At 42.9% G+C, this 27,318-nt stretch overlaps 2 protein-coding genes across 3 annotated transcripts; both read left to right on the forward strand.

Annotated features, from left to right (window-relative positions):
• The first annotated feature begins 7,465 nt into the window (after window positions 1-7,465).
• nop10 (NOP10 ribonucleoprotein homolog (yeast)) lies at window positions 7,466-10,665 on the forward strand. The gene is made up of 2 exons (XM_020491332.2): window positions 7,466-7,676; window positions 10,010-10,665. Exons 1-2 carry the CDS (start codon window positions 7,623-7,625, stop codon window positions 10,148-10,150), a joined length of 195 nt encoding a protein of 64 aa, XP_020346921.1. The 5' UTR covers window positions 7,466-7,622; the 3' UTR covers window positions 10,151-10,665.
• A 2,307-nt stretch (window positions 10,666-12,972) lies between these two features.
• On the forward strand, window positions 12,973-26,772 carry tox4b (TOX high mobility group box family member 4 b). 2 transcript variants are annotated; one of them, XM_020491319.2, is made up of 9 exons: window positions 12,973-13,078; window positions 19,660-19,728; window positions 20,024-20,320; window positions 22,745-23,005; window positions 23,183-23,500; window positions 23,634-23,714; window positions 23,879-24,523; window positions 24,702-24,856; window positions 25,458-26,772. In XM_020491319.2, the coding sequence occupies exons 1-9, from the start codon at window positions 13,073-13,075 to the stop codon at window positions 25,510-25,512; spliced, it is 1,887 nt and encodes a 628-aa protein (XP_020346908.1). In that variant the 5' UTR covers window positions 12,973-13,072; the 3' UTR covers window positions 25,513-26,772. The 2 variants fall into 2 exon arrangements, with proteins under 2 accessions (XP_020346908.1, XP_020346907.1); XM_020491318.2 differs by lacking the exon at window positions 12,973-13,078 and adding an exon at window positions 13,110-14,505.
• Window positions 26,773-27,318: the final 546 nt, after the last annotated feature.

Genomic DNA, 27,318 nt, shown 5'->3' on the forward strand with positions numbered 1-27,318 from the left:
AGAGCGACCCACAGGAGCAACCAGTGTCAACGCCCTGCTCAACGGCACGTCGACAGATCTCCCACAAGGTCAAAAACAGGTCGCTGGTTAGGGTCCCCATCAGCCACCGGCCCAAGCTCCCCCACCTTCCCCAACAACCAACAAAATGGACCAAAGGAAAACAGAAAACAACAATACAAAAGACATCTAGGACAACAAAAATCATAACAGCAAGGCCAACTGAATATGTTTCAGTACATGTATGGCACTATTTACGTGTGTGTGTGTCCGTGAATGTGCACGGTTGGGCGTTTGAATGAGTGTGTGTGTATATGCATGTGTACATGCATCAGCCTCATGTAAACAGGTATTAGCTGTAACAACGTTGCCCCTCGGCAACTCCACCCCCACTTGTCTCCAATTCCACATCGCAACCCTCAGCTTCCCTCAGCCAATCCCAACTATCTCTGCTGGCCACCCTCTGCGGATTTCTACGCACCATATATCTTTAAAGTATGCTGTGATGTTTAAAGGAGGATATTGAATATTTCTACTTTTGGGTACCCATTTAGGATACATGAAGAGAATGGCATTCATATCCAATAATAATGCATTTTTCTATGGTACAGATCAGGGACCCATAATGTAATTCCGTTACCGTAATTCTGTTACCGGATGTAAATCCACCTCACTTACTGTAGTTCAATAACCAAAAGAGATGTTTTCAAAGTCTAGGTGTCATGACAAAGATAAAAACCCAATTCTTAATGCAGACATATTTGAATTCAGAGCAAATATTGAAGTGTTTGGAAAACATAATCACATAAACTGAGTGATTTTTACAGAATTTCTGTTACCATACTTTGCATCTGAACAGTTCTTCCAGTAAAGGCGTTTTTGTAAAATGTTCAGTGGGAGTTGTTTAAAATGTGTCCTTGTGCATAGAGTTGTAAGGTTTTGTTAAAGCTAGAATCCTTAATGAAACAATAACAAAGCGGTCATCCCGTCTCAGTTTTGGTAAAAAGCTGAGGGATGGTCCTGGAGAAATGTAACCACTTAAAATCATAGACAGAGCTATGGATGCAAGGACTTACCATCCATGATATCAACATTATAGTTTTAACCATGTTTTGAGGCTGTACATTGTTTACATTGTTTACCGACATTGGAGTAAAACAATATTTTTAGGTTCTGATCGGGTACGAAAGTTGAACTAAGCTCATGAGCCATTTATAAGTTATACTCTTCAAAAATCAATGGCTAAATATCATTAATTTGCAAGCCCAAAAATGGATAGAGCGGCTTAGGATTCTAGCTTTAAACTTTGAAATCATTTTTTTTTTGTCCTGGTGGAGAGCTATATCCAGAAGTGGGCAGCTTGGGATAAGGGTTGAGTGACAGATTATCTGTGGAAGGCCATTAGATATGGATGGAGGCTGCTGAGGCTGTATATGGGTGAGAGGTTTGGGACAGGGTGAGGTTGAAGGCGTCGCAAGTGGGAGCCTTCAAGGACTCTGTCCTGTGAGTCAGACTGCAGAGTCACTGCACCTGGTTCTGGTCCAAAGTAAAACGCCAGGTTTGATATAGCCGGAGAAGAGAGATTGGTCTCAGTCTTCAATTTAAGGTCTGTGGCTGGGACTGGCTGTTCCGGCTGTAACAGGACTGGGTTGGATTCCCCTTGGGAATGAGGTGGCACAGACTCAAATCCATGATAATCTAAGTGAGTGAGAGGAGCACTAGCCTGTATCTGGACTTGGTTAAACTCTTCATTTATCTGAATCAGAGGTGGATCTTATACAGACACGGGATTGATCTGACAGTATCTGTGCTAGGTCGGCGTCTGCCTCCCTTGTATCTGAGATCATTCTAATGCAGCCTCTGGCGTTTCATACAGTATATCCAACATACTGTAACTTTGGAGTTTTTATTTAGTGTGATTTGAGTCCGTGAACATCTCAATCTCTCCCTGCAATAGGACTATTAGAACTAGCCTACCTGCATAAAACAACAACTATGTAAGCAATGTAATAAAGCCAACTTTGGTTGGAGACTGGAAAATCTGGTGTATTTTTAGCCAGTACTGAACATTTGGACAACTTGAATAGGCTAATAATAGACTACCATGGCTCCTTCCGTCACTGATGATGATCCAACATTCTGAGGACAAAAAAAAAACATTCTAACAAGAGGACATTACATGTGATTCAATGATTGACTGAAATAATATTATCCTATGAAAACTCAAGTACGAGAGCTGCAAATAAAACTCGATTTAGGAGATTGTGACAGCCGGTTAAACGGCATCCCTTGACAAGGCAAGAACAAGATGTACGTCAGGAGAAGTGCAGTATTATTGGTATTTTATTAGGATCCCCATTAGCTGTTGCAAAAGCAGTAGCTACTCTTCCTGAGGTCCACACAAAACATGAAACAATACAGAATGACATAATACAGAACATCATTAGACAAGAACAGCTCAAGGACAGGACAGAAAAAAGGCACACGTAGCCCACCTATCAATGTATACATACAAACTATCTAGGTAAAATAGGGGAGAGGTGTTGTGCTGCGAGGTGTTGCTTTATCTGTATTTTTGAAACCAGGTTTGCTGTTTATTTGCGCAATATGAGATGGAAGGAAGTTCCATGCAGTAAGAGCTCTATATAATACTGTATGTTTTCTTGAATTTGTTCTGGATTTGGGGACTATGAAAAGACCCCTGGTGGCATGTCTGGTGGGATAAGTGTGTGTGTCAGAGCTGTGTGTAAGTTGACTATGCAAACCATTTGGGATTTTCAACACAATGTTTCTTATGAAAAGAAGTGATGCAGTCCATCTACCCTCTGTGAGGAAACTTATACTTTGAATACGGAGGAGGAATGGAGTGAAAAAGAGAGGCAGAGGAGGTCTAAGAGAAAGAGGGAGGAAGAGGGTGAGCTTGAGTTGGTTAAAAATGGTGGGAAAAGGGGAGAGGGTTTGATAAAGAAGAATGGTAGAAAGTGTAAGCAGAGTGAGTTGAAGACAGGAAAGGAATTGAAAGTGAATGAGGGCGATGTATTGGAGGTCAAATCAAATTGTATTTGTCACATGCGCCAAATGCAACATTACAGTGAAATGCTTACTTACAAGCCCTTAACCAACAATGCAGTAAAAACAAGTGTTAAGGAAAAAATAGATGAGGAAAAAATATAAGTAACTAATAATTAAAGAGCAGCAGTAAAATAATAGTATCGAGGCTATATACAGGGGGTACTGGTACAGAGTCAATGTGCGGGGGCACCGGTTAGTCAAGGTAATTGAGGTAATATGTAAATGTAGGTACAGTTAAAGTGACTGCATAGATAATAAACAGAGAGTAGCAGCAGTGTAAAAGAGGGAGGGGGCAATGCAAATAGTCTGGTAAGCCATTTGATTAGCTGTTCAGGAGTCTTATGGTTTTGGGGTAGAAGCTGTTAAGAAGCATTTTGGACCTAGACTTGGCACTCCGGTACTGCTTTCCGTGCGGTAGCAGAATGAACAGTCTATGACTAGGGTGGCTGGAGTCTTTGACATTTTTTTAGGGCCTTTCTCTGACACCGCCTGGTATAGAGGTCCTGGATGGCAGGAAGCTTGGCCCCGGTGATGTACTAGGCCGTACGCACTACCCTCTGTAGTGCCTTGCAGTCGGAGGCCGAGCAGTTGCCATACCAGGCAGTGATGCAACTAGTCAGGATGCTCTCGATGGTGCAGCTGTAGAACTTTTTGAGGATCTGAGGACCCATGCCAAATCTTTTTAGTCTCCTGAGGGGGGGAAAAGGTTTTGTTGTGCCCTCTTCACAACTGTCTTGGTGTGTTTGGACCATGATAGTTTGTTGGTGATGTGGACACCAAGGAACTTGAAGCTTTCAACCTGCTCCACTACAGCCCCGTTGATGAGAATGGGGGCATGCTCTGTCTTCCTTTTCCTGTAGTCTTGATCACGTTGAGGGAGATGATGTTGTCCAGGCACCTCACGGCCAGGTCTCTGACCTCCTCCCTATAGGCTGTCTCATTGTTGTCGGGGATCAGGCTTACCACGGTGGGGTTGGATTCATGCCTGGCCATGCAGTCATGAGTGAACAGGGAGTACAGGAGGGGACTGAGCACGCACCCCTGAGGGGCCCCCATGTTGAGGATCAGCGTGGCGGATGTTTTGTTACCTACCCTTACCACCTGGGGGCGGACTGTCAGGAAGTCCAGGATCCAGTTGCAGAAGGAGGTGTTTAGTCCCAAGGTCCTTAGCTTAATGATGAGCTTTGAGGGCACTATGGTGTTGAACGCTAAGCTGTAGTCAATGAACAGCATTCTCACATAGGTGTTCCTTTTGTCTAGGTGGCAGTGTGGAGTGCAATAGAGATTGCATCATTTGTGGATCTGTTGGGGCGTTATGCAAATTGGAGTGGGTCTAGGGTTTCTGGGATAATGGTGTTGATGTGAGCCAAGACCGGCCTTTCAAAGCACTTGGCTATACATGGCTACAGACATGAGTGCTACGGATCGGTAGTCATTTAGGCAGGTTTCCTTAGTGTTCTTGGGCATAGAAGTCCCCATTGGCCATAGGGACTATGGTGGTCTGCTTGAAACATGATTATATTACAGACTCAGTCAGGGACAGGTTGAAAAGGTCAGTGAAGACACTTGCCAGTTGGTCAGCGCATGCTTGGAGTACACGTCCTGGTAATCCGTCTGGCCCTGCGGCCTTGTGAATGTTGACCTGTTTAAAGGTCTTAGTCACATTGGCTACGGAGACCGTGATCACACAGTCGTCCGGAATAGCTGATGCTCTCATGCATGTTTCAGTGTTACTTGCCTCGAAGTGAGCATACAAGTAATTTAGCTTGTGTCACTGGGCAGCTTGCGGCTGTACTTCCCTTTGTAGTCTGTAGTAGTTTGCAAGCTCTGCCACATCTGACGAGCATTGTAGCCGGTGTAGTATGATTCAATATTAGTTCTGTATTTACGCTTTGCCTGTTTGATGGTTCTTTGGAGGGCATAGTGGTATTTCTTATAAGCTTCCTGCTCCTTGAAAGAGGCAGCTCTACTCTTTAGCTCAGTGCAAATGTTGCCTGTAATCCATGGCTTCTGGTAGCTGTATGTAAGTACTGTCACTGTGAGGATGACATCATCAATGCACTTATTGATCAAGCCAGTGACTGATTTGGTGTACTCCTCAATGCCCTCGGAAGAATCCCAGAACATATTCCAATCTATGCTAGAAAAACAGTCCTGTAGCTTAGCATCTGCTTCATCTGACCACTCTTTTATTGACCAAGTCACTGGTGTTTCCTGCTTTTAGTTTTTGCTTGTAAGTAGGAATCAGGAGGATAGAATAATGGTCAGATTTGCCAAATGGAGGGCTTTGTACGCTTCTCTGTGTGTGGAGTAAAGGTGGTCTAGAGTTTTATTTTTCCACATGTAATGTGCTGATAGAAACGAGGTAAAAGGGATTGAAGTTTCCCTGCATTAAAGTCCCTGGGCACTAGGAGCACCGCCTCTGGAGGAGCCTTTTCCTGCTTGCTTATGGCTGTATACAGCTCATTGATTGCGGTCCTAGTGCCAGCATCGGTTTGTGGTGGTAAATAGCCAGCTACGAAGAATATAGATGAAAACTCTCTTGGTAAATAGTGTTGTCTACAGACTGCCACCCCTTGTTGCCACCCATTGTCTTATGGAGGCAGCTGTTCTATCCTGCCAAAAAAGCGTAAAAACCGCCAGCTGTATGTTATTAATTTCGCTGTTCAGCGACGACTCGGTGAAACATAAAATATTACAGTTTTTAATGTCCCTTTGGTAGGATATACATGCTCGTAGTTCGTCTATTTTATTATACAATTATTGTATGTTGGCTAATAGGACCGATTGTAAAGGCATATTATCCACTCGCCGTCAGATCCTTACAAGGGACCCAGACCTATGTCCCCGATATGTCTCTGTCTCTTTCTCCTGCGAATGACGGGGATGAGGGCCTTGTCAGGCATCTGAAGTAAATCCTTTGCGTCCGACTCGTTAAAGAAAACATTTTCTTCCATTATGGGGTGAGTAATCGGTGTCTTGATGTCTAGAAGCTCTTTTCGGTCATATGAGACGGTGGCAGAAACATTATGTACAAAATCAGTTACAAATAACACGAAAAAACAGTCACAATAGCACAATTGGTTATGAGACCGTAAACGGCAGCCGTCTTCTCAGGCGCCATTAATTTAGAGGTGTGGTGTAGTTCTTGGAGCCCGGGGCTTGTACAGAGGGTCAGGATCAAGATGAGTCTGTGACAGTAGGAGTGAAGTTTTGGAAAAGTGGACCCTTGCTTTTTTTTTTGTGTGTGATTTCAGGGTGGGTGACAACAGAGTTGGGTGCTGTGGAATCGGTGAGGGTAACCAGAAGTGGTCTTGTGATAATTGTTTGTTTCTGCTGGTTAGAGGGAGCAGGTGCTCTGTGTTAAATGAATGTGGGCAAGAAATGTGAATTGTTTTGCTCTCAAGAAAAGGGTGCCATTGAAAGGAGTGATTACTGTGGAAGCGGTAAATGTGAAAGCTGACTAACTGAACAGGAAGATTACCGGTGTTTGTGATGCTCGTTGTTTGTTGTGACGCAGACAGGGTGGCGTGAGTGGAAAAACAGGAGTCACTGTCTGTTCTTTTGAGTTTTGATGATGAGTCTTTGCCCAACAAAGTGATGTTAGGATATATATCCTATCCTGTAGCTTTTGTGCCAAATACATTACGTTGTTTCAGGTGTCAAACTTAAGGGCATGTGGCAGCAGTGTGTAGGAGGGAGGTTCCTAGGTGTGAGAAGTGTGCAGAAGGGCATGAAACAAAGTAGTGGTATGTGTTAATTGTAGGGGTGGCCATGGGGCTGGGGATCAGAACTGTCCTGTGCGAGAGAGGCAGGCTGAGGTTTCCCGGGTTAGAGTAGTGCAGAAGTCATATGCTGAGGCAGTGAAGAAAATAGAGTAAGATAGGTCAAGGTGGAGGGATCCTGAGAGGAGTGGTGTGAGTAGGGATAAACCAACAAGTGATATGTTTCAGTAAGATTGGATTTTTGGCATTTATGGCAATGGTTATCAACTGTACTGCAAGGATCCGTAAGTCGCAGAAAATAGAGGTTGTGGTGGTAGCTGCAGAGAGGTATTTGGGTGTCTCGAGACTTGACATCAGATGAGTTACATTATTATTATTATTTTTTTACCTATCTATTTTTTTACTTGACACCTATTTTCCTTAAAACTGTGTTGTTGGTTAAGGGCTTGTAAAGTAAGCATTTCACTGTTGTATTCAGCACATGTGACAAAGTATGGTATTGTTTTTATTATTATAAATAAAGTGGTGTTAGATTGTAGGGCATTTGTTGTATTTTTTTTTTTCAAGCAAAGGAGTTATACTCCAGTCTAGTAGGTGGCGGTAATGCAACATTTATTGGATGCCACCTCAACGAATAAGATTTTTTTTTTTCTCGATTAGGTTTGTGCAAGAGGCAATTTTTTCCCTCACGTATATCCGCTTTCAACACTCGGAGGGGAAAAAAGCACGTGGACCGCTGAACGCAACAAATACAGGCACATTTTCTGTCAAATAAAAGCTAACAAGTCCACTTGTTTATAACTTACAAAGCACAAGTTATTCGTCACGATGTTTCTGCAGTTCTACTTGAACGAGAATGGGGAGAGAGTTTACACTCTGAAGGTAGGTTTCGCTAGCTAACAACTAATTAACTAGCATGCAAACCCGTTAGCAATATTCAATGATGTGGTATAGAATCGTGTCCACTCTATGCACATAAATATTACGTCTGTCTTCTGCATTGTAAGAAAAGTTTAGCGGAGTGCGTTAATGCATTGTGTTTTTTAGGGAGGTAGGCTAGCTGTGCATCAAAATAACGCTACCGCATATCTTAGGGATTCACCCTAAGAAAAAACGTTCCAGTTAACAAAGCCATGTATGTACTATATATAAACTACTTAACATATGCGAAATGTGTCCCTCGCTATTAAATAAACGTCTGAATCCAACTTTAGTCCGAAAAGCACCATATTCCTGTCGTGTTAAACAACCGGCTGCCATCAGACCACGCAGTTCACGTGAGAATTCCTACCATGATAGTCTACCACGGTCTACTCAACACAGCAGGAATATGGTGCGGTTCGGACAGAAGTTGAATTCAGATGTTTATTTGATAGCGAAGCACACATTTCACTGTACGTCTGGTAGAGCTGACAAGGTACAAATCTGTCGTTCTGCCCCTGAACAGGCAGTTAACCCACTGTTCCTAGGCCGTCATTGAAAATAAGAATTTGTTCTTAACTGACTTGCCTAGTTAAATAAAGGTCAAATGTTAAAAAAAAAAGAGTTGCTAGAGAATTATATATATATATATATATATATATATATATGCCCTTTTTTGACTGGAAACTTTTTGGGGGTGAAGCTGGCTATATTGTGATATGGGTTATTCGCAGAGGGAGTCCAACCAATACAAAGACTCCCGATGTTGTCCCAAAGCTAAGCGGTAGGCAGTCAAGTAGGGCGACAGGTGAACCACTATCTGGGTTAGAGACCTAACGTTCAGATTCAATCTCCTATTCACCAGCTCTGCAAGCATTGTCAAAATATGTTTGTTGATCATATGGAGTTTGCTGAGAAACTATGCTCATTTACTCATGTTAAGGCCAATATGTACTGCACAAAACAGATACAACATATACAAGCAGCCCAAAAAATGCCTATTCAGCATCTCCTTACAAGCCACGCACAGGTCGGAAGTTGAAAACAGCTCTTGTACATACTGGCCGTAACAGGAGTAAATTTAAGCTCGTATTTGGTGACAAGCAAACATATTTTGAAATTAAGGTTATAACGCTTTGCAGAGCTGGTGAATGGAAGTTTCAATCAGAGTTTTCTGGGCATTAGAGGTCTCTAATACACAGATAGCCTAGCGGTAAGACCATTGGGCCCATAGAAATATAATTCATTCTATTTCTCTGGTTGGGACAGTAACTAAAAGGTCGCTAGTTCGAATCCCAGAGGCGGCAAGGTGAAAAATCTGTTCCTGTGCCCTTGAGCGAGGCACTTAACCCCTAAGTGCTCCAGGGTCGCCATTGATCATGTAAGACTCTGGCTGTGAACTGAACTTGAGGAGACTGACGCCCAGTATCCTTAAATTCAAAGTCCCATTAACTAGCTCTGCAAATGTTTTAATGTCCACATATGTTCGGGCTTTAATGTCCACATATGTTCGGGCTTTAACCAAAATATGGAGTTCCGCAGAGTTCCGCTATCGTCATTACTGTGGTTACGCAGGGTATGTACTTCCAAAACATGTCTAAATAAAATCAATGATACTTCTGGGATACAGTACTCTAGCTGGATCAGCTGACTTGTGCTTGGCAGTAATGAGTGGTTTTTATTGCCAGTGCCGAAGGTAGATCATGTGCACTTGGTCAAAAACTATAAATTTTTATTTAGACCATTTTTAGAAGCACATACCATGCGTAACTGCGAACGCTCCATATTTTGGCGTTATATGTTTACGGACCTGGTTAATGGGACTTTGAATTGAAGAATCCTGGGCATCAGAGGAGATCTCATCTCCTCGTGCACAGGTACTGGTTCAGCTGTGACCCCACTCTCCGAAGGTCTCCGAGTTGAGATATGCAAAAAACATGCTTATACGTTAATGCAAACTTGTACATGTGTGAAATAGGACAAATATAATCACCCACCTAATTATTACTTGTATATGCTGTTATTCTTATTGTAGCTAGTTTCTGATTGTAACTGTTCTTAGGTCCTGCTTAGATGGCATCTCTAAATATCAACTACTGATGCAATTCATAACCTTCTCAGAGGTGGTCCACGTATCCAAACTTTACATCAAAAAAAATTCTGGCCCTACGGCTTCTGTAGAAAATGGGCCTGTCCAACCCTGTAACGTTGTAACAAGCTATACTCAGCTACTTGTTCATGCTATCTCTTTCCTTGTCATACCTCTCTCCTCTCTTCACCCTGTGACCAAACAGAAGGTGGATCTATTGGGCCAGCCCACCAGCTCTGCCCATCCCGCCCGCTTCTCGCCTGATGACAAGTTCTCCCGGCACCGGGTAACCCTGAAGAAACGCTTCGGCCTCCTCCTCACCCAGCAGCCCAGACCAGTTCTGTGATTGAAGCATGAATGACAACTATTGTGCCTGATTCACCCTCCAGGGCCGACCCGAGCCGTAGACCTACTGTGTTGGCTTGGATATTTTCTTTGTACGTTGTCCTTTCTAGCATGGTTACAGCTAAACAGTACAGCTCAGCATGGCCCTAAAGTGTGAATCAGGCTTTGATTTATCATCAATTGATTTAAAAGGCTCGCTCCACAATTGTTTGAGATGTATGGGCCCAGAGGATGTATGTCTTGGGGCTAGCCTGAGAAATCTGTTTATGAAAATCTCAGGCCTGCTCCTATATAGGCTATTTGCCCTGACAGAATGTAATTTTTAAATTTAGTGTGTGTACAGAACATCATTCTGGACATGAAGTCCATACAGAGTGCTGTATGTGATTTTCCTAATCCTTATGAATGTGGTTTCAGAGCTGTCAAAATCAACTGTTCAATTAACATGTACTAGTGTCAATATTTTTCTAAAGATATTTGTTTTGGAGATGGAGAATAAATTAAACGTGAGAACTACTCTTGTATGTGTACTGAAATGTAGTTGGATAAATGTATAGGACAGAGGTGCCATGGGGCTGTGAGGTTGCTTAGGCAGAGAGCTTTGTAGATATTGATTATATTTTTCAATCAACTTTTTGTTAGCTAATTACGTTTTGATTGTGTATATATTATAATCTCCAGCAGATCCGTTTGCTTACAGGCTTTCTGTGTAGATTAAGACACCTTGGAGCTGGTGCCAGATTCAGAATTGTACCTCAATCCTAGGGTGAGTAATGTATTGTACTCCTAATTGTTCCATCATCCCAACTGTTACACAGAGAAGATTGAACAACTGCTAGTTTAATTAATAGCAGTAGTTCAATCTTGTTGTAAAATTTGGGATAATGGGATTACAATGCATTTATCAGCCCTGCATTGAGGCATGTTTTCCTGAGACAAATCTCACGCCGGCTCCATGGTGTCTTAAAGTCGCTGCACGGTCAATCCGACTGTCAGCATTTGCCGTGCAGCATTTCCGGTGATACAGTCTCTGTGGAAGTCAGGGCATTCTTGCGCTTTGGAGAGCTGTTGTAAAATAAGTGAGTTTGTGTTTATACAGGACCTCCCACCCCCACCTGTAACCAACCAATGATGTTAATGTGGAGCTCTAGAGACCTCCACATTGTTACCAAATTTGGGATTAGACCCTTCGTACGGAGCCACGGAACACATTTTCGGATCAAGCATGAATTGGCTTTTAATCTACACAGGAAGCCTAACTGAGCCTAGTGCAACTGTAAGCAAGCAGGTCAGATCGGCTAGCTAGTATATACAGTGCAATCAGAAAGTATCAGACCCCTTGACTTTTTCCACATTTTGTTACATCACGTCCTTATTCTAAAATTGATTAAATAGTCGTCCCCCCCCCCCCCTATTTACACACAATACTGATGACAAAGCAAAAACAGGTTTTTAGAAATGCATTAAAAATAAACAGACATACCTTATTACATAAGTACTCAAGACCCTTTTCTATGAGGCTCGAAATTGAGCTCAGGTGCATCCTGTTTCCATTGATCATCCTTGAGCTGTTTCTACAACTTGATTGGAGTCCACCTGTGATAAATTCAATTGATTTGGATGTGCAAGGCACACATCTGTCTATATAAGGTCCCACAGTTGACAGAGTAAAAACCAAGCCTTGAGGTCAAAAGAATTGTCCAAGAACACAGTGTCGTCATTCTTAATTGGATGAAGTTGAGAACCACCAAGACTCTTCCTAGAACTGGCCAAACTAAGTAATCGGGGGAGAAGGGCCTTGGTCAGGGAGGAGACCGAGAACCCGATGGTCACTGACCAAATTCCTCTGTGGAGATGGGAGAACCTTCCAGTAGGACAACCATCTCTGCAGCATTCTACCAATCAGGCCTTTAGGTTAGAGTGGTCAGACAGAAGCCTTTCCTCAGTAAAGGGCAGTTTGCCAAAAGGCACCTAAGGACACTCCGATCATGAGAAACAAGATTGAACTCTGGTGTGAATGCCAAGTGTCACATCTGGAAGAAACATGGCACCATCACTACGGTGAGGCATGGTGGTGCAGCATCATGCCGTGGGGATGTTTTTCAGCGGCAGGGACTGGAAGCCTAGTCGGGATCGAGGGAAAGATGACCGGCCATGTGCAGAGATCCTTGATGATAACCTGCTCCAGAGCACTCCGGACCTCAAACTGGGGTGATGGTTCACCTTCCAACAGGACAACGACCATAAGCACACAGCCAAGACAATGCAGGAGTGACTTTGGGACAAGTTTCTGAGTGGCCCAGCCCAATCAAACATATCTGGAGAGACCTGAAAATAGCTGTGCAGTGACACTCCCCATCCAACTTGCCAGAGTTTGAGAGGATTTGCAGAGAAGACTGGGAGAAACTCCCCAAATACAGGTACCTAAACTTGTAGTCATACCCAAGAACACTTGAGGCTGTAATCGCTGCCAAAGGTACCTCAACAAAGTACTGCTTAGTCTGAATAATTATGTAAATGTTATATTTGACTTTTTGTTTATGTACAAGCAACAACAACAAAAAGACGTCCCAAGTTGTATCTTTTTATTACATTAATGAAAATGTGAGTAAAACACGTTTTAAGTTGTGATGACTTATCGTTTTCTGTGTATTCTGACATGTTATAGGAAAGGATACAGTATAAATTGAGTTATTTATTCAAGAACATTCAAATGATTGTTAAACTGTAGTTCACAAAAAATAGCTTTTCCACTTAGCTAACTCGAGCTCGCGGAACTTCAACTTGTTTGTCGCTCTGTGGAAATGATGTCACTTCCTCTTCTCGAGACAATCACGGAAGCTGGTGCAATGTCATTTTTTTTAGGATAAATTATCACGGGCGAAATTCAGAAAAGTGGGACAGAGCAGATTTCGGGGTAATAATGGAGGTAAGATGCGTATAAAGTTTAGCAGTGGGGTATCACGCGTGGTCGGCATATTCACTACGTGTACAGATTGGATCGCACAAGTGTCCATAATCTTTGGTTTTCCAACACACAATGAACACTCACGCTCAGCCCGACATCAATTCCGATATAACGTTAGCTTACAGTTTCCTAGTTTGTTACTAGAGCTGCAGTTCGCTTCTCCTTCTATAAAAGTCCTTGAGGCCTTAGACGAACTTGTTAGTGAGCTTCACGTGGCCTTGTTTTAAAAGCTGAGAACGCTTGCTAGTAAAACCAAGAGCTCAACACAGGATAAGTGCAGTCATGATCCCTTTCTTACCATATTCCGACTGTTCAAATAAACCTGCGACAATGGCTATTTACCAAAATTAATGTTGACGATTGGCATTACCAAATATTTAAAATTGAGTTACTAGTGGTCTGGGATATTCTGCCTCCAGAGAATAAACTGTTAAAATGATTTCATTTGGTTTACTAGGCCATTGGGATGAACCATTTGAGAAAAATGGGGTCCTGGGGGGGAGAGAAGTCTGTGCGATTTGTTTACTTATTTCAATTAGAGAGTGGTTGTATACAGACTTGAGTCAGCCATATGATTATCTACACAAGAACGTTGATTGTTACATGATGACAAATCTTTGAACTAAAACAACTGTGAAAGCAAAAGTCCGAAATCCCAGACACCCTCTATTCCCAACCATTCCCCACACAGGAACCCGACCCACGGTGATTGATTCCAATCCAAATCCACAATTCAGGATCCATTGAGCAGCCTTGTTCGAGCGCAGAGCAGCTGTGAAAAGAACCAGACGAGCTCAATTCTGAAATGCCTCAAGACACATCAAAATACGGTTATTTGCGGGACTCCATATAACTTGTAATATTACCCATCTGTTAACATGAGTTTCTGTTTTTTGTCGGGTGTAGTAGCTGTATAATTGTAACCAGACATACCAATAGCACATGCTTCGGTACCACACAGCCTTGCGTCAGCTAGGATAGCCACGCGAATTAGTCAAGAGACAGGTTATTTTTGGTGTGAGTGAGAGCGCTGGGGTGCATCACAATAATTATTTGGCCATATGAGCATAGCTAACACCTGCTTTGTTTCATATCAAGTCGCTAAATCCTGCATATTTCATGACAGAAATCTGAATTCATTGTGTGTAGCCTCGAGTTGGATTTTTTTGGGGGTTATACATTTTGTGGTACTAAAACAAAGACAGTGGTACAGACGTTTTAGATTATAGATTTATTCCGTATATCAACCAATTGCATTGATTTAATGTCATACGAGGCGCCATTAGATAATGGACCTGAATTTTTATTCCGATCTAACGGATGGGACTGGACCACACGGAGATCCAGAATTCCTGGACCCTGGGTCTTTCAATGGATATGACAATAAGGTGACTGACAGCGAGATTGATTGGACAAGCGACCTGTGTGTCTGTCTCTGTGTTGTGCTCTATGGAAAACTCACGGACTCTCACATGCACTCAGAATCCTGTACAATAACTATTTTACAACAGCATATAAGGGCTTGGCTGAATATGTAGTATATACAGTACATGTGTGTGGGGAAGTGATGTGAGCTCAGCTGTTATTGGGATTTTCAATGTTTTGATGAATGGTAAAGTTTCTGTGAACATTTATATATATACATATTTTTTATTTATTTAAACTTTATTTAACTAGGCAAGTCAATATTTGTATTTATTATAGATCCCCTGGCAGCAGCTACTCTTCCTGGGGTCCAGCAAAATTAAGGCAGTTTATACAATTTAAAAAAACATTACAATACATTCAGACTGTGTGCTCCTACTCTACCACTACCACATATACAGTGGGGCAAAAAAGTATTTAGTCAGCCACCAATTGTGCAAGTTCTCCCACTTAAAAAGATGAGAGAGGCCTGTAAAATGAGGGGGAAAAATCCAGAAAATCACATTGTAGGATTTTTAATGAATGTAATTTGCAGATTATGGTGGAAAATAAGTATTTGGTCAATAACAAAGTTTATCTCAATACTTTGTTATATACCCTTTGTTGGCAATGACAGAGGTCAAATGTTTTCTGTAAGTCTTCACAAGGTTTTCACACACTGTTGCTGGTATTTTGGCCCATTCCTCCATGCAGATCTCCTCTAGAGCAGTGATGTTTTGGGGCTGTTGCTGGGCAACACAGACTTTCAACTCCCTCCAAAGATTTTCTATGGGGTTGAGATCTGGAGACTGGCTAGGCCACTCCAGGACCTTGAAATGCTTCTTACGAAGCCACTCCTTTGTTGCCCGGGCGGTGTGTTTGGGATCATTGTCATGCTGAAAGACCCAGCAACGTTTCATCTTCAATGCCCTTGCTGATGGAAGGAGGTTTTCACTCAAAATCTCACGATACATGGGCCCATTCATTCTTTCCTTTACACGGATCAGTCGTCCTGGTCCTTTTGCAGAAAAACAGCCCCAAAGCATGATGTTTCCACCCCCATACTTCACAGTAGGTATGGTGTTCTTTGGATGCAACTCAGCATTCTTTGTCCTCCAAACACGACGAGTTGAGTTTTTACCAAAAAGTTATATTTTGGTTTCATCTGACCATATGACATTCTCCCAATTTTCTTCTGGATCATCCAAATGCTCTCTAGCAAACTTCAGACGGGCCTGGACATGTACTGGCTTAAGCAGGGGGACACGTCTGGCACTGCAGGATTTGAGTCCCTGGTGGCGTAGTGTGTTACTGATGGTAGGCTTTGTTACTTTGGTCCCAGCTCTCTGCAGGTCATTCACTAGGTCCCCCCCGTGTGGTTTTGGGATTTTTGCTCACCGTTCTTGTGATCATTTTGACCCCACGGGGTGAGATCTTGCGTGGAGCCCCAGATCGAGGGAGATTATCAGTGGTCTTGTATGCCTTCCATTTCCTAATAATTGCTCCCACAGTTGATTTCTTCAAACCAAGCTGCTTACCTATTGCAGATTCAGTTTTCCCAGCCTGGTGCAGGTCTACAATTTTGTTTCTGGTATCCTTTGATAGCTCTTTGGTCTTGGCCATAGTGGAGTTTGGAGTGTGACTGTTTGAGGTTGTGGACAGGTGTCTTTTATACTGATAACAAGTTCAAACAGGTGCCATTAATATAGGTAATGAGTAGAGGACAGAGGAGCCTCTTAAAGAATAAGTTACAGGTCTGTGAGAGCCAGAAATCTTGCTTGTTTGTAGGTGACCAAATACTTATTTTCCACCATAATTTGCAAATAAATTCATTAAAAATCCTACAATGTGATTTTCTGGATTTTTTCCCCCCTCATTTTGTCTGTCATAGTTGAAGTGTACCTATGATGAAAATTACAGGCCTCTCATCTTTTTAAGTGGGAGAACTTGCACAATTGGTGGCTGACTAAATACTTCTTTGCCCCTCTGTATACTGTACAAAATCCATGCGTACGTGTGTGTATATGCACCTATGTTTGTGTTGCTTCACAGTCCCTGCTGTTCAATAAGGTGTTTTTTTAATCTGTTTATTAAATCAAAATGTTCTGCTTGCATGAGTTACTTGATGTGGAATAGAGTTCCATGTAGTCATGGCTCTATTTAGTACTGTGTGCCTTCCATAGTCTGTTCTGGACTTGGGGACTGTGAAGAGACTTCTTGTGGGGTATACATGGGTGTCCGAGCTGTGCGCCAGTAATTCAAACAGACAGCTCGGTGCATTCGACATGTCAATACATCTCATAAATACAAGCAGTGAGGAAGTCAATTTCTCCTCCACTTTGAGCCAGGAGAGATTGACATGCATATTATTAATATTAGCCCTCTGTGTACATCCAATGGCCAGCCGTGCTGCCCAGTTCTGAACCAATTGCAATATTCCTAAGTCCTTTTTTGTGGCACCTGACCACACGACTGAACAGTAGTCCAGGTGCGACAAAACTAGGGCCTGTAGGACCTGCCTTGTTGACAGTGCTGTCAAGAAGGTAGAGCAGTGCCTTATCATAGACATACTTCTCCCCATTTTAGCTACTGTATCAATATGTTTTGACCATGACAGTTTACATTCCAGGGTAACTCCAAGCAGTTTAGTCACCTCAACTTGCTCAATATCCACATTATTTATTACCATATTTAGTTGAGGTTTAGGGTTTTGTGAATGATGTGTCCCAAATACAATTATTTTAGTTTTATAAATATTTAGGACTAACCTATTCCTTGCCACCCACTCTGAAACTAACTGCAACTCTTTGTTTAGTGTTGTAGTAATTTCAGTCGCTGTAGTAGCTGACATGTATATTGTTGAGTCATCCGCATACATAGACACTCTGGCTTTACTCAAGGCCAGTGGCAATTCATTAGTAAAGAATGAAAAAAGTATGGGGCCAAGACAGATACCTTGGGGAATTTCTGATTCTACCTGGATAATGTTGGAGAGGCTTCCATTAAAGAACACCCTCAGTGTTCTGCTAAACAGGTAACTCTTTATCCACAATATAGCATTGGGTGTAAAGCCATAACACAAGTTTTGCCAGCAGCAGACTATGATCGATTAATGTCAAAGGGCCGCACTGAAGTCTAACAATCTTTTTATCATCAATTTCTCTCAGCCAATAATCAGTCATATGTGTAAGTGCTGTGCTTGTTGAATGTCCATCTCAATAAGCATGCTGAAAGTCTGTTGTCAATTTGTTTACTGTAAAATAGCATTTTATCTGGTCAAAACATTTTTTCCCCAAAGTTTATTAAGGGTTGGTAACAGGCTGATTGGTTGGCTATTTGAGCCAGTAAAGGGGGCTTTATTATTCTTAGGTAGCGGAATGACTTTTGCTTCACTCCAAGCCTGAGGGCACACACTTGCTAATAGGCTTAAATTGAAGATGTGGCAAATAGGAGCAGCAATATCATCCTCTATTATCCGCTGTCATTTTCCATCCAAGTTGTCAGACCCCGGTGGCTTGTCATTGTTGATAAACAATTTGTTCACCTCTTCCTCACTAACTTTACGGAATTTAAAATTACAATGCTTGTTCTGTCATAATTTGGTAATTTTTCCTTCGATGTGTACTATCAGCATTTGTTGCTGGCATGTTATGCCTAAATATGCTAATCGTGCCAATGAAAAAATCATTAAAGTAGTTGGCAATATCAGTTGATTTTGTGATGAATGAGCCATCTGATTCAGTGAATGATGGAGCTGAGTTTGCCTTTTTACCCAGAATTTCATTTAAGGCACTCCAAAGCTTTTTACTATCAATCTTTATGTCATTTATCTTGGTTTCATAGTGTAGTTTCTTCTTTTTATTCTGTTTAGTCACATGATTTCTCAATTTGCAATACGTTTGCCAATTGGTTGTGCAGCCAGACTTATTTGCCATTCCTTTTGCCTCATCCCTCTCAACCATACAATTTTTGAATTCCTCATCAAACCATGGGGATTTAGCACATTTTAGCCATTTTCTTAATGGTGCATACTTATTAGCAACTGGAGTAAGCAATTTCATAAATGTTTCAAGTGCAGTGTCTGTTTGCTCCTCATTACGGACCAACAAATATTCTTTACATCAATAACATAGGAATCACTACAAAACGTCTTGTCTAGACCTCCTTGTACACTATGTTAGGCCCAGCCGTTGGAACTTTGGTTTTCCTAGATATGGCTACTATGTTGTGATCACTACATCTGATGGATCTGGATACTGCTTTCAAGCTAATTTCTGCAGCATTAGTAAAGATGTGATCAATACATGTTGATGATTTAATTCCTGTGTCGTTTTATAACTACCCTGGTAGGTTGACTGATAACCTGAACCATGTTGCAGGCACTGGTTACAGTTTGAAGCTTTTTCTTGAGTGGGCAGCTTGATGAAAGCCAGTCAATATTTAAATCAACCAGAAAATATACCTCTCTGTTGATATTGCATACATTATCAAGCATTTCACACATATTATCCAGATACTGACTTAGCACTTGGTGGTCTATAGCAGCTTCCCACCAGAATGGGCTTTAAGTGAGGCAGATGAACCTGTATCCATATTATTTCAATAGTATTTGACATGAGATCTTCTCTAATCTTTACAGGAATGTGGTTCTGAATATAAACAGCACCTTCACCATTGGCATTTCTATATTTTCTATAAATGTTATAACCTTGTATTGCTACCACTGTATTAAAGGTATTATCTAAGTGAGTTTCAGAGATAGTCAGAATATGAATGTTACTAGCAAATTATTGATTTCATGAACCTTGTTTCTTAAGCTGCATATATTAACAAGGGCTATTTTGAGCACTTTTATTCTGGAATGCTTAATTGCTTTCGTTGCTTTACTGGGAAGCTTAGCAGCAGTAGATGTGCTCAGTTAAGAACAAATTCTTATTTACAATGACGGCCTACCTCGGCCAAACCCGGACGACACTGGGCCAATTGTGCGCCACCCTATGGGACTCCCAATCACGGCTGGATGTGATACAGCAGCCTTGTATGATGCCACAGATGTTTTCAAGGGATGCTGACTGTTACGAGAATAAGTCTTATCATTATCCTATGTGATGATGATTTGACCCGTGTGTGTGTTTCAGTTCCCTGAAGGCAGTAATAACTACCTGACCATCAGCGGGGCGGGCCATCCGTTCCTCTCATCCTCCGAGGTAGCTACTCATTCCTTCCTTCCACTTCTCTCGCTTCTAAACTCTCATTCACTCTCTTCTCTCTCCACTATCCTGTCTCTCTCTCTCTTTACAACACACAATCTGCAGTTACTCACACAACACTCACACCCAATATAGCAGGGGAGGATGTCTCAATCTATAATAATAACCTTTGCTCTTCCCACCCTCTTCCCCCTCTTCTCTCTTCCTCTTTTCTCCATACCCCCTTTCCTTCTTACCATCTCCGCTCCCCCAACCCCCACCGTCTCTTCTCCCTCTCGCTCTTCCCCAATAGACGTTCCACACCCCCAGTCTGGGAGATGAGGAGTTCGAGATCCCCCCCATCTCCCTGGATCCAGACCAGGCGCTCATCGCGTCCGATGTGGTGGCCCACTTCGGAGCGCTATCGGATGGAGAGCGCAGTGGCTTGTCCACCCCCGGGAACGTTGTGGTCGGGGGAGACGATCCGTCCTTCGCCTCCACCTTTGTGAATCCCCACCCGGAGTCTCAGGGACAGGACCACCACCTGAGTCTGGGGGTCATCAGTCAGCCAGGTGGAGGAGGAGCTATTCTGGGGTCTGCTCTGGGCATGGTGAGGACTGCAAGGGTTGAGAATGCTTTTGAAATGGCACCCTATTCTCTATGTAGTGCACTGCTTTTGAAAAGGGCCTGCATATGAATCTGGTCAAATGTAGTACACTTATATACAGTACCAGTCAAAAGTTTGGACACACCTACTCATTCCAAGGATTTTCTTTATTTTTACTATTTTCTACATTGTAGAATAATAGTGAAGACATCTTCACCTGGAATGCTTTTCCAACCGTCTTGAAGGAGTTCCCACATATGCGAAGCACTTGGCTGCTTTTCCTTCACTCAATTGGGTTGAGGTCAGGTGATATTAGAGGCCAGGTCATCTGATGCAGCCCTCCATCACTCCTTCTTGGTCAAATAGCCCTTACATAACTCTAATGAACTTATCCTCTGCAGCAGAGGTAACTCCTTTCCTGTGGCGGTCCTCATGAGAGCCAGTTTCATCATAGCACTTGATGGTTTTTGCGACTGCACTTAAAGAAACGTTTAAAGCTCTTGAAATGTTCTGTGTTGACTGACCATGTCTTCAAGTAATGAACTGTCACTTCTCTTTGCTTATTATAGCTGTTCTTGTCATAATATGGACTCGGTCTTTTACCAAATGGGGCTATCTTCTGTATACCACCTCTACCATGTCACAACACAGCTGAATGGCTCAAAGGAAAGAAATTCCACAAATTCACTTTTAACAAGGCACACCTGTTAATTGAAATGCATTCCAGGTGACTACCTCATGAAGTTGGTCGAGAAAATGCCAAGAGTGTGCGAAGGTGTCATCAAGGCAAAGGGTGGCTACTGTGAAGAATATCAAATATATTTTGATTTGTTTTACTACATGATTCCATAAGTGTTATGTCATAGTTTTGATGTCTTCACTATTCTTCTACAATGTAGAAAATAGTACAAATAAAGAAAAACCCTGGAATGAGTAGGTGTGTCCAAACATTTGATTGGTACTGTAGGTAATAGCCTATTAGGGTGCCATTTCCGACACAATTAGTTCTTGACAGAAATGTGAAATTATATGAATTGGGCCCTTTTCACACCACAGTCCATTCTTTGATAACAAGATGGCTGCTGCCTGTAATCAGGCCCGGTCCTGGCCCTTCTGCCGCCCTAGGCGAAACAATTTTATTGGGTTCATTTTCGGTTCTGAATGAAAGTTGAACATATGTCTTGAGTAGGACTGGACCGGACCAAATCTCAATTTAACATAGACATACGTCTATGATTGGTCCAGATTAGATCCGGTCCATGGATGTTGAAATCAAGTCCGGACGACACCAAATCAATACACCAAAAAGACATCCTGACAGGACCAAAAGAAATGCGTCCAAAAGACGTCCTCGTTGGTCCGTGCTTACTGGGGTGCAGTGGAGGCTGGTGGGACGAGCCTTTGGAGGACGGGCTCATTGTAATGGCTGGACTGGAATAAATGGAACGGTATCAATGACCACAATGACATTTTCTGAATGCTCATCCATGTGGTAGACCTACCATTTGTAAAAAAATATATAAAAAAATAGGCAGTTGCATTGGCTTTATTAGTCCTGATTCCTGTTATTAATCATTTTGGCTGTTTTAAGCTCAGAATATCAGCTACCCAACTTTATCAGGAGTTATCCTGAGCCTATTTGCAATGAGAATCAGTGTGCTTACATAGCGGGAAATGCAGAAGCATTTTATTTTTCACTTATGATCATCTTGTAAAAACAATTATGGATACAAACTTGAAACCACTGATTATCATAACAATTTAGCCCACTGTGTGAAACTCGTGGACAGCAGCCACGAGTTTGATTCTAGCCAGATTTTTCCATTCCATATTATCCATTTTATTTTGAGCTGTCCTGTTTTAAGGATATGATGTTTGTTAACATGCCATGTTCGCATCGAAGCACATTTTTTATTTGATTGGGTGCCATTTAGGTTAGGCTATTTGATCGGCGAAGCGTGCATGATGTTAAAAGTGTCTCATGACATTGACATACATTTTACCTGTAGGCTATAGCAAAGGCCATATACTCTTTCTACCATAAGCTAAATGGTTTATGTTAGATGATTTTTTTGAAGTAATGTTGGTGGAGTGCCGCAGCGGTGTGTCTCGACAACAGCACACTGGAGAGGCGCATTCGGCATGGACGAGCAAAATATTTTGCACCCCTGCTTTTGACAAAGTGGCCTCTGCTTATCACAGGAGGGGATCAGCGCTCACCTAAATAATCCATATGCCACTAGCTGAGAGGAATTGTAGTTATTTTTGGGCAAAATTATGTGAGGTTTTATGTGTTGTTGACGGTGTTTCGCCCTCGTCAATCTGCTGCTGTCGACGGCCGCCTAATCCTGCCTAATGGCTGTCCTGCCTGCCTGTAATACATTGTCTTTGGCTTTTTCTGAGTATGAACCCTGCCTAATTTTCCAGGATCTGGGCCACCATGTTGGCTCCCAGTTCAGCAGCTCCTCCCCCATGACCATAGACGTCCCGCTGAGTGACATGGACCACAGCCTGTTGGGCCACAACCAGCTGATCACCATCGACCAATCAGAGCTCAGCGCCCAGCTGGGGCTCAGCCTAGGGGGCGGGGCCAACCTGGCGAGGTCGCAGTCACCTGACCAACCACTGTCGGCCGCTGCTTCGCCGGCCGGCTCGCTACAGGACGACGACATGGACAACTTCAGACAGGTCAGTCCTATTGGTCGGTCTGTCTACAAGTCAGTTTGTCTGTTTATTGGTTCGTCTGTCTGCCTCAGTCTCTTCATTGATTACAGTCACACACTTTATATGAAACTGATGTCCTTGTTTTTGCTATTCCTCCCTTTCTCCCATCCCACCCCTCCTTCTTCCATTCTAACTCAGCAGAGTGTGCTGGTGGAGTCCCCTATCTCTCTCGGCGTCATCTCCCTCGAGCCCCCTCTCTCCGACTCCCCCATTCCTTCCTTTGCTCCGTCCTCCAGCACCCCTCCTACCCTCGTCCGGAGAGGGGCAGCGGCCGGAGGAGGGAAGAAAGGGAAGAAAAAGAAAGACCCTAACGAGCCCCAGAAGCCTGTGTCGGCTTACGCTCTGTTCTTCAGGGACACGCAGGCAGCCATTAAGGGCCAGAACCCCAGCGCCACCTTTGGAGAGGTGTCCAAGATAGTGGCCTCCATGTGGGATAGCCTGGGGGAGGAGCAGAAGCAGGTACACACACACACACACATTCACATGTGCAAACACGCATGTTCACAATCACATTCACTACACAAGCACACGCAGATATGAATAATGTAATGGTATCGGGTTCATGATATCCCTGTATGTGTATTCCTCTCAGGTGTACAAGAGGAAGACAGAAGCAGCTAAGAAGGAGTATTTCGAGGCTCTGGAAGCCTACAGAGATCATCAGCTTTCTCAGGTGAGGCAAGACGAGTATTCCTAGAGAGCACTTCAGTTATTTGTGTGAGTAGGTTTATTATGATGGCCACCCTTTGTCAGTGTGTAAACTACATCTCCTCTTTCCCCTCTCAACTCCTCTCTCTTGCAACCCCTCTACCTTTCTCCTCCTCTTCTCTCTCCCAGCCGACCATTGAGGTTCTGGACACTTCCCCGTCGCCTCCCTCTCCTCCTCCCGTTGCCCCACTCCCCACCCCTGCTCCCCGTTCCACCCGTTCCTCCGTCCCCCACCTCGCCCCTGAAGAGAACACCATCACCAACATCTGCACCTCCAACATCATCCTAGCAGGTGGAGACCTCCCTCAGGTCACCACCCGCTCCCGTACAGGGGCGCAAAAACCCCCCAATCCTACGCCCGCCCTGGCCCTAAACCCCCCCACCGTTACGAAAATCATCATCAAGCAACAGACGTCGCCATCAGGGGTAATGGTGGTGTCAAGTAGTACGGTATTGTCTACTCGGCAGCCGCCACCACTCCAACAGATGCAGAACACCCCTCCTCCGCCCCGTCTCCAGCAGATGGTACATGCCCAAGCCCCACCGCCACTGCAGGCCAAACCAAGAGGCGGGGGTGCCATGGCACCACCCCCTCTGCAGATCAAGATCGTCCCTCCCGCCTCAGATTTGGACGCTCCCGTCATCGGCACGGCGGCAGGGGGGTTAGCCGCGTTGGGGGGGCCCACTCCGACCTCGGGGGAGGTGGTACAGTCCGCTGCCTTAGTAACGGCCTGTTCGACGGAAGCCGAGGACGGGGCTGAAGGAGAGGATGGGGTAAGAGAAGTATAGAATAGAAAAACTTTAGCATATATTTTCATAATTTTCTCTGAAAACTCAGGGCCCTGGTCATCTAATGATTGGTATCCTTCACACTACTGTATATCAACCACTGTCTTTCTCTCTCCTCTACCTCTCTCTCCCTCCGGTCTTTCACCTCTCCCTCCCTTCCCAGATGCAGGTGGAGTTGAATGTGTCTCCAGGGCCAGATGTGACCCAGACCTGCAGCCCTAACCTGTGTGTCCGAGCCGGCTGCACCAACCCAGCTGTAGAGAACAAGGACTGGGACAGGGAATACTGCAGCAACAAGTGTGTGGCCACACACTGCAGGTACAGACAGATAGATGGCTGGACATAGGCTGCTTTTGGACAGGCTGCCCAATTCTGCACTTTTTAAACTTTTTTTCACTTTTGATCAATCAGATAAGTGCTGAAAAAAATCTGATGTGAAAAAATCTGATGATTGGTCAAAATACCAATTTGTGGAAAAAATATCAGAATTGGGCTGCCTGTCTAAATGCAGCCATACAGACACATAAACAGAACACACTAACATTACCACCTGAAACACTTAGGAGTCAAGATAGATCATGTTCTTCCCAAAGAATGGTCTCGAGGCGAAAGAACCGCACACCTCTTTAGGCGAGGTGCTGGCTAGCGGAGTAGAACACTTGGAAAAGAAAAGGAGAGCCGCACACTCAAGGAGCTCCGATGCAATTATTTTATAACCTAATAACCAACATTTCGACAGCTCAGATCCAGACTCATTGTGGAGAAGAAACGAATGTCCGTGGGACATTTGGCGGCAGCCAGGAAAGGAAAATGTCGATAAAGCAACATTTCTGCTCTAATTATGATTTTATTTATTTATTTATTATTGATTAGTTGATCTATTTTTTTTGTTTTCTTCTCCAATTTATTGTCTTCAAAGGGATGTGTTCATGGCCTGGTGTGCGATCCGAGGGCAGGACTCCACTGTCACGTAAGGAATGGACAGAAGAGAGGAGTGATAGATGGACAAAGACTTCAGAGGAGTGAGAGGAGAGAAGAGTGATATATGGACATGATAGGGATTAGCCAGGACTAAAGAGAAAGGAGAGGGGAGTGAAGAATGGAGAAGAGAAGAGAGGGACTTGGCTTTTTTCCACAACCAGACTTTGTCCTCATAGAATAATCAAGCAGAAGACCAATACTCCTGTGCTGATACATTATGAAGTTTAAATAATAAGATCATTTTATATGAAATGTTTTTAAGGTAATATCTAATATAACGCTACAGGCACCACTGGTATGTCTCTTGCATTTCATAGCTCGTGCCATAGAGTTTGACAAAGGGCACATATCTGCAAATGGTGCTGTCCATGCAAAAATAGACTGTGATAATCTATCCAACTCTACAGCTAATGACGGTTTTTCTCCTGACCATGTTATCAGTGTTGTCGTTACAAGTGATTTCAAGGTATGTACAGTGCTTTCGGAAAGTATTCAGACCCTTTGACCTTTTCCTCATTTTGCTAAGTTACAGCCTTATTCTAAAATTGATTCAATGAAAAACAATTTTCATCAATTTACACACCCCATAATGACAAAGCAAAAACAGTTTAAAAAAAACATTTTTTGCAAATGTATAAAAAATAAACAACAGAAATACCTTATTTACATAAGTATTCAGACCCTTTGCTATGAGACTTGAAATTGTTTCCACTGATCATCCTTAAGATCTTTCTACTGATTTGAAAACGCACACACCTCTCTATATAAGGTCCCACAGTTGACAGTGCATGTCAGAGCAAAAACGAAGCCATGAGTAGGGCTGTTGTGGTGACCATATTACTGCCACACCGGCAGTCACGAGTCATGAAGGCAGTCAAATTCCACATGACCGTTTAGTCACGGTAATTAGGCTTCTCTAAGCTCTGATGCTGCTGCTGGTCATTGGTAGCCTACCAAACTTGCTAACTGCCTGTTACTCAGCCATCTATTGTCCCTCTAATCACTCTGACATCAATGTAAATGTATTCTAAAATCTAATCAAACACTTCATGAGAGCCCATCAGCTCATGTTGCGCAACATTTCATTAGGCTATTCAATTGTGGGAGAAAACCGAGTGATGGTCACTTACAAAAAGAGGAGGATCCCATCAGCTTTCTAAAGGCTAGGCCTACTATATTGATTAATTTCTCAACTTTCCTCATGTTAAGCACATTATTTATATTTACAACAGGAGTATAGCCTACCTGGCTGGCATGAAAATATACCACTGGGAAAAGCGTCCTCCATTCGCTGTTTAAGTGCATAGATGACTTATTTTTTCCCCCTGCCCTGTTTCGATACAGGTGCATGATAATGGTCCATTCTAAATCAAAACAAATGTCATACATATATTATTTAGTATATGTAAAGACAAAATTAAATCAAGAATAGTCTGATGGGTGACAATATTAGCCTGTCCCTTGTGAATTATATGTTCTCACTTGTGAATGATGCCCAGCATAATGCCATTTTTTTGCGACTCGTTTGCAAAAGTTTCAAGTTTGGGGAAGATAATTTTCACCATAAAAATGCACCTTTATAATAAAAGCATTACATGCATAATTGCATTTGCAGTCACTTTTGATAATGGTGTTTTCCTTTAATGGAACATTTGCTCTTATAACCTACTATACCATGTGTGCATTGCTGCGCTTATAATGTGAAGAAGTAGCTTAATAGTTTATCAACATTTTAAACTAAACGTTCTGATCTGTTGTGTCAGTCATTTATGCTATTGGCTGTATTAATTTGGGATCTA

This window comes from Oncorhynchus kisutch, linkage group LG9 (genome assembly GCF_002021735.2).
Source record: "Oncorhynchus kisutch isolate 150728-3 linkage group LG9, Okis_V2, whole genome shotgun sequence".
NCBI classification, from domain to species: Eukaryota; Metazoa; Chordata; class Actinopteri; order Salmoniformes; family Salmonidae; genus Oncorhynchus; species Oncorhynchus kisutch.

What these genes read in the sequence shown, in the direction of transcription:
- nop10 (XM_020491332.2), top strand. Translation starts at nt 7,623, where the DNA reads ATGTTTCTGCAGTTCTACTTGAACGAGAATGGGGAGAGAGTTTACACT. An exon ending in AGAGAGTTTACACTCTGAAG is followed by an intron (nt 7,677 to 10,009) that starts GTAGGTTTCGCT and finishes GTGACCAAACAG; the next exon opens with AAGGTGGATCTATTGGGCCA.
- tox4b (XM_020491318.2), top strand. Translation starts at nt 14,407, where the DNA reads ATGGACCTGAATTTTTATTCCGATCTAACGGATGGGACTGGACCACAC. An exon ending in TCAATGGATATGACAATAAG is followed by an intron (nt 14,506 to 19,659) that starts GTGACTGACAGC and finishes TGTGTGTTTCAG; the next exon opens with TTCCCTGAAGGCAGTAATAA. An exon ending in TGGGGGAGGAGCAGAAGCAG is followed by an intron (nt 23,501 to 23,633) that starts GTACACACACAC and finishes TATTCCTCTCAG; the next exon opens with GTGTACAAGAGGAAGACAGA.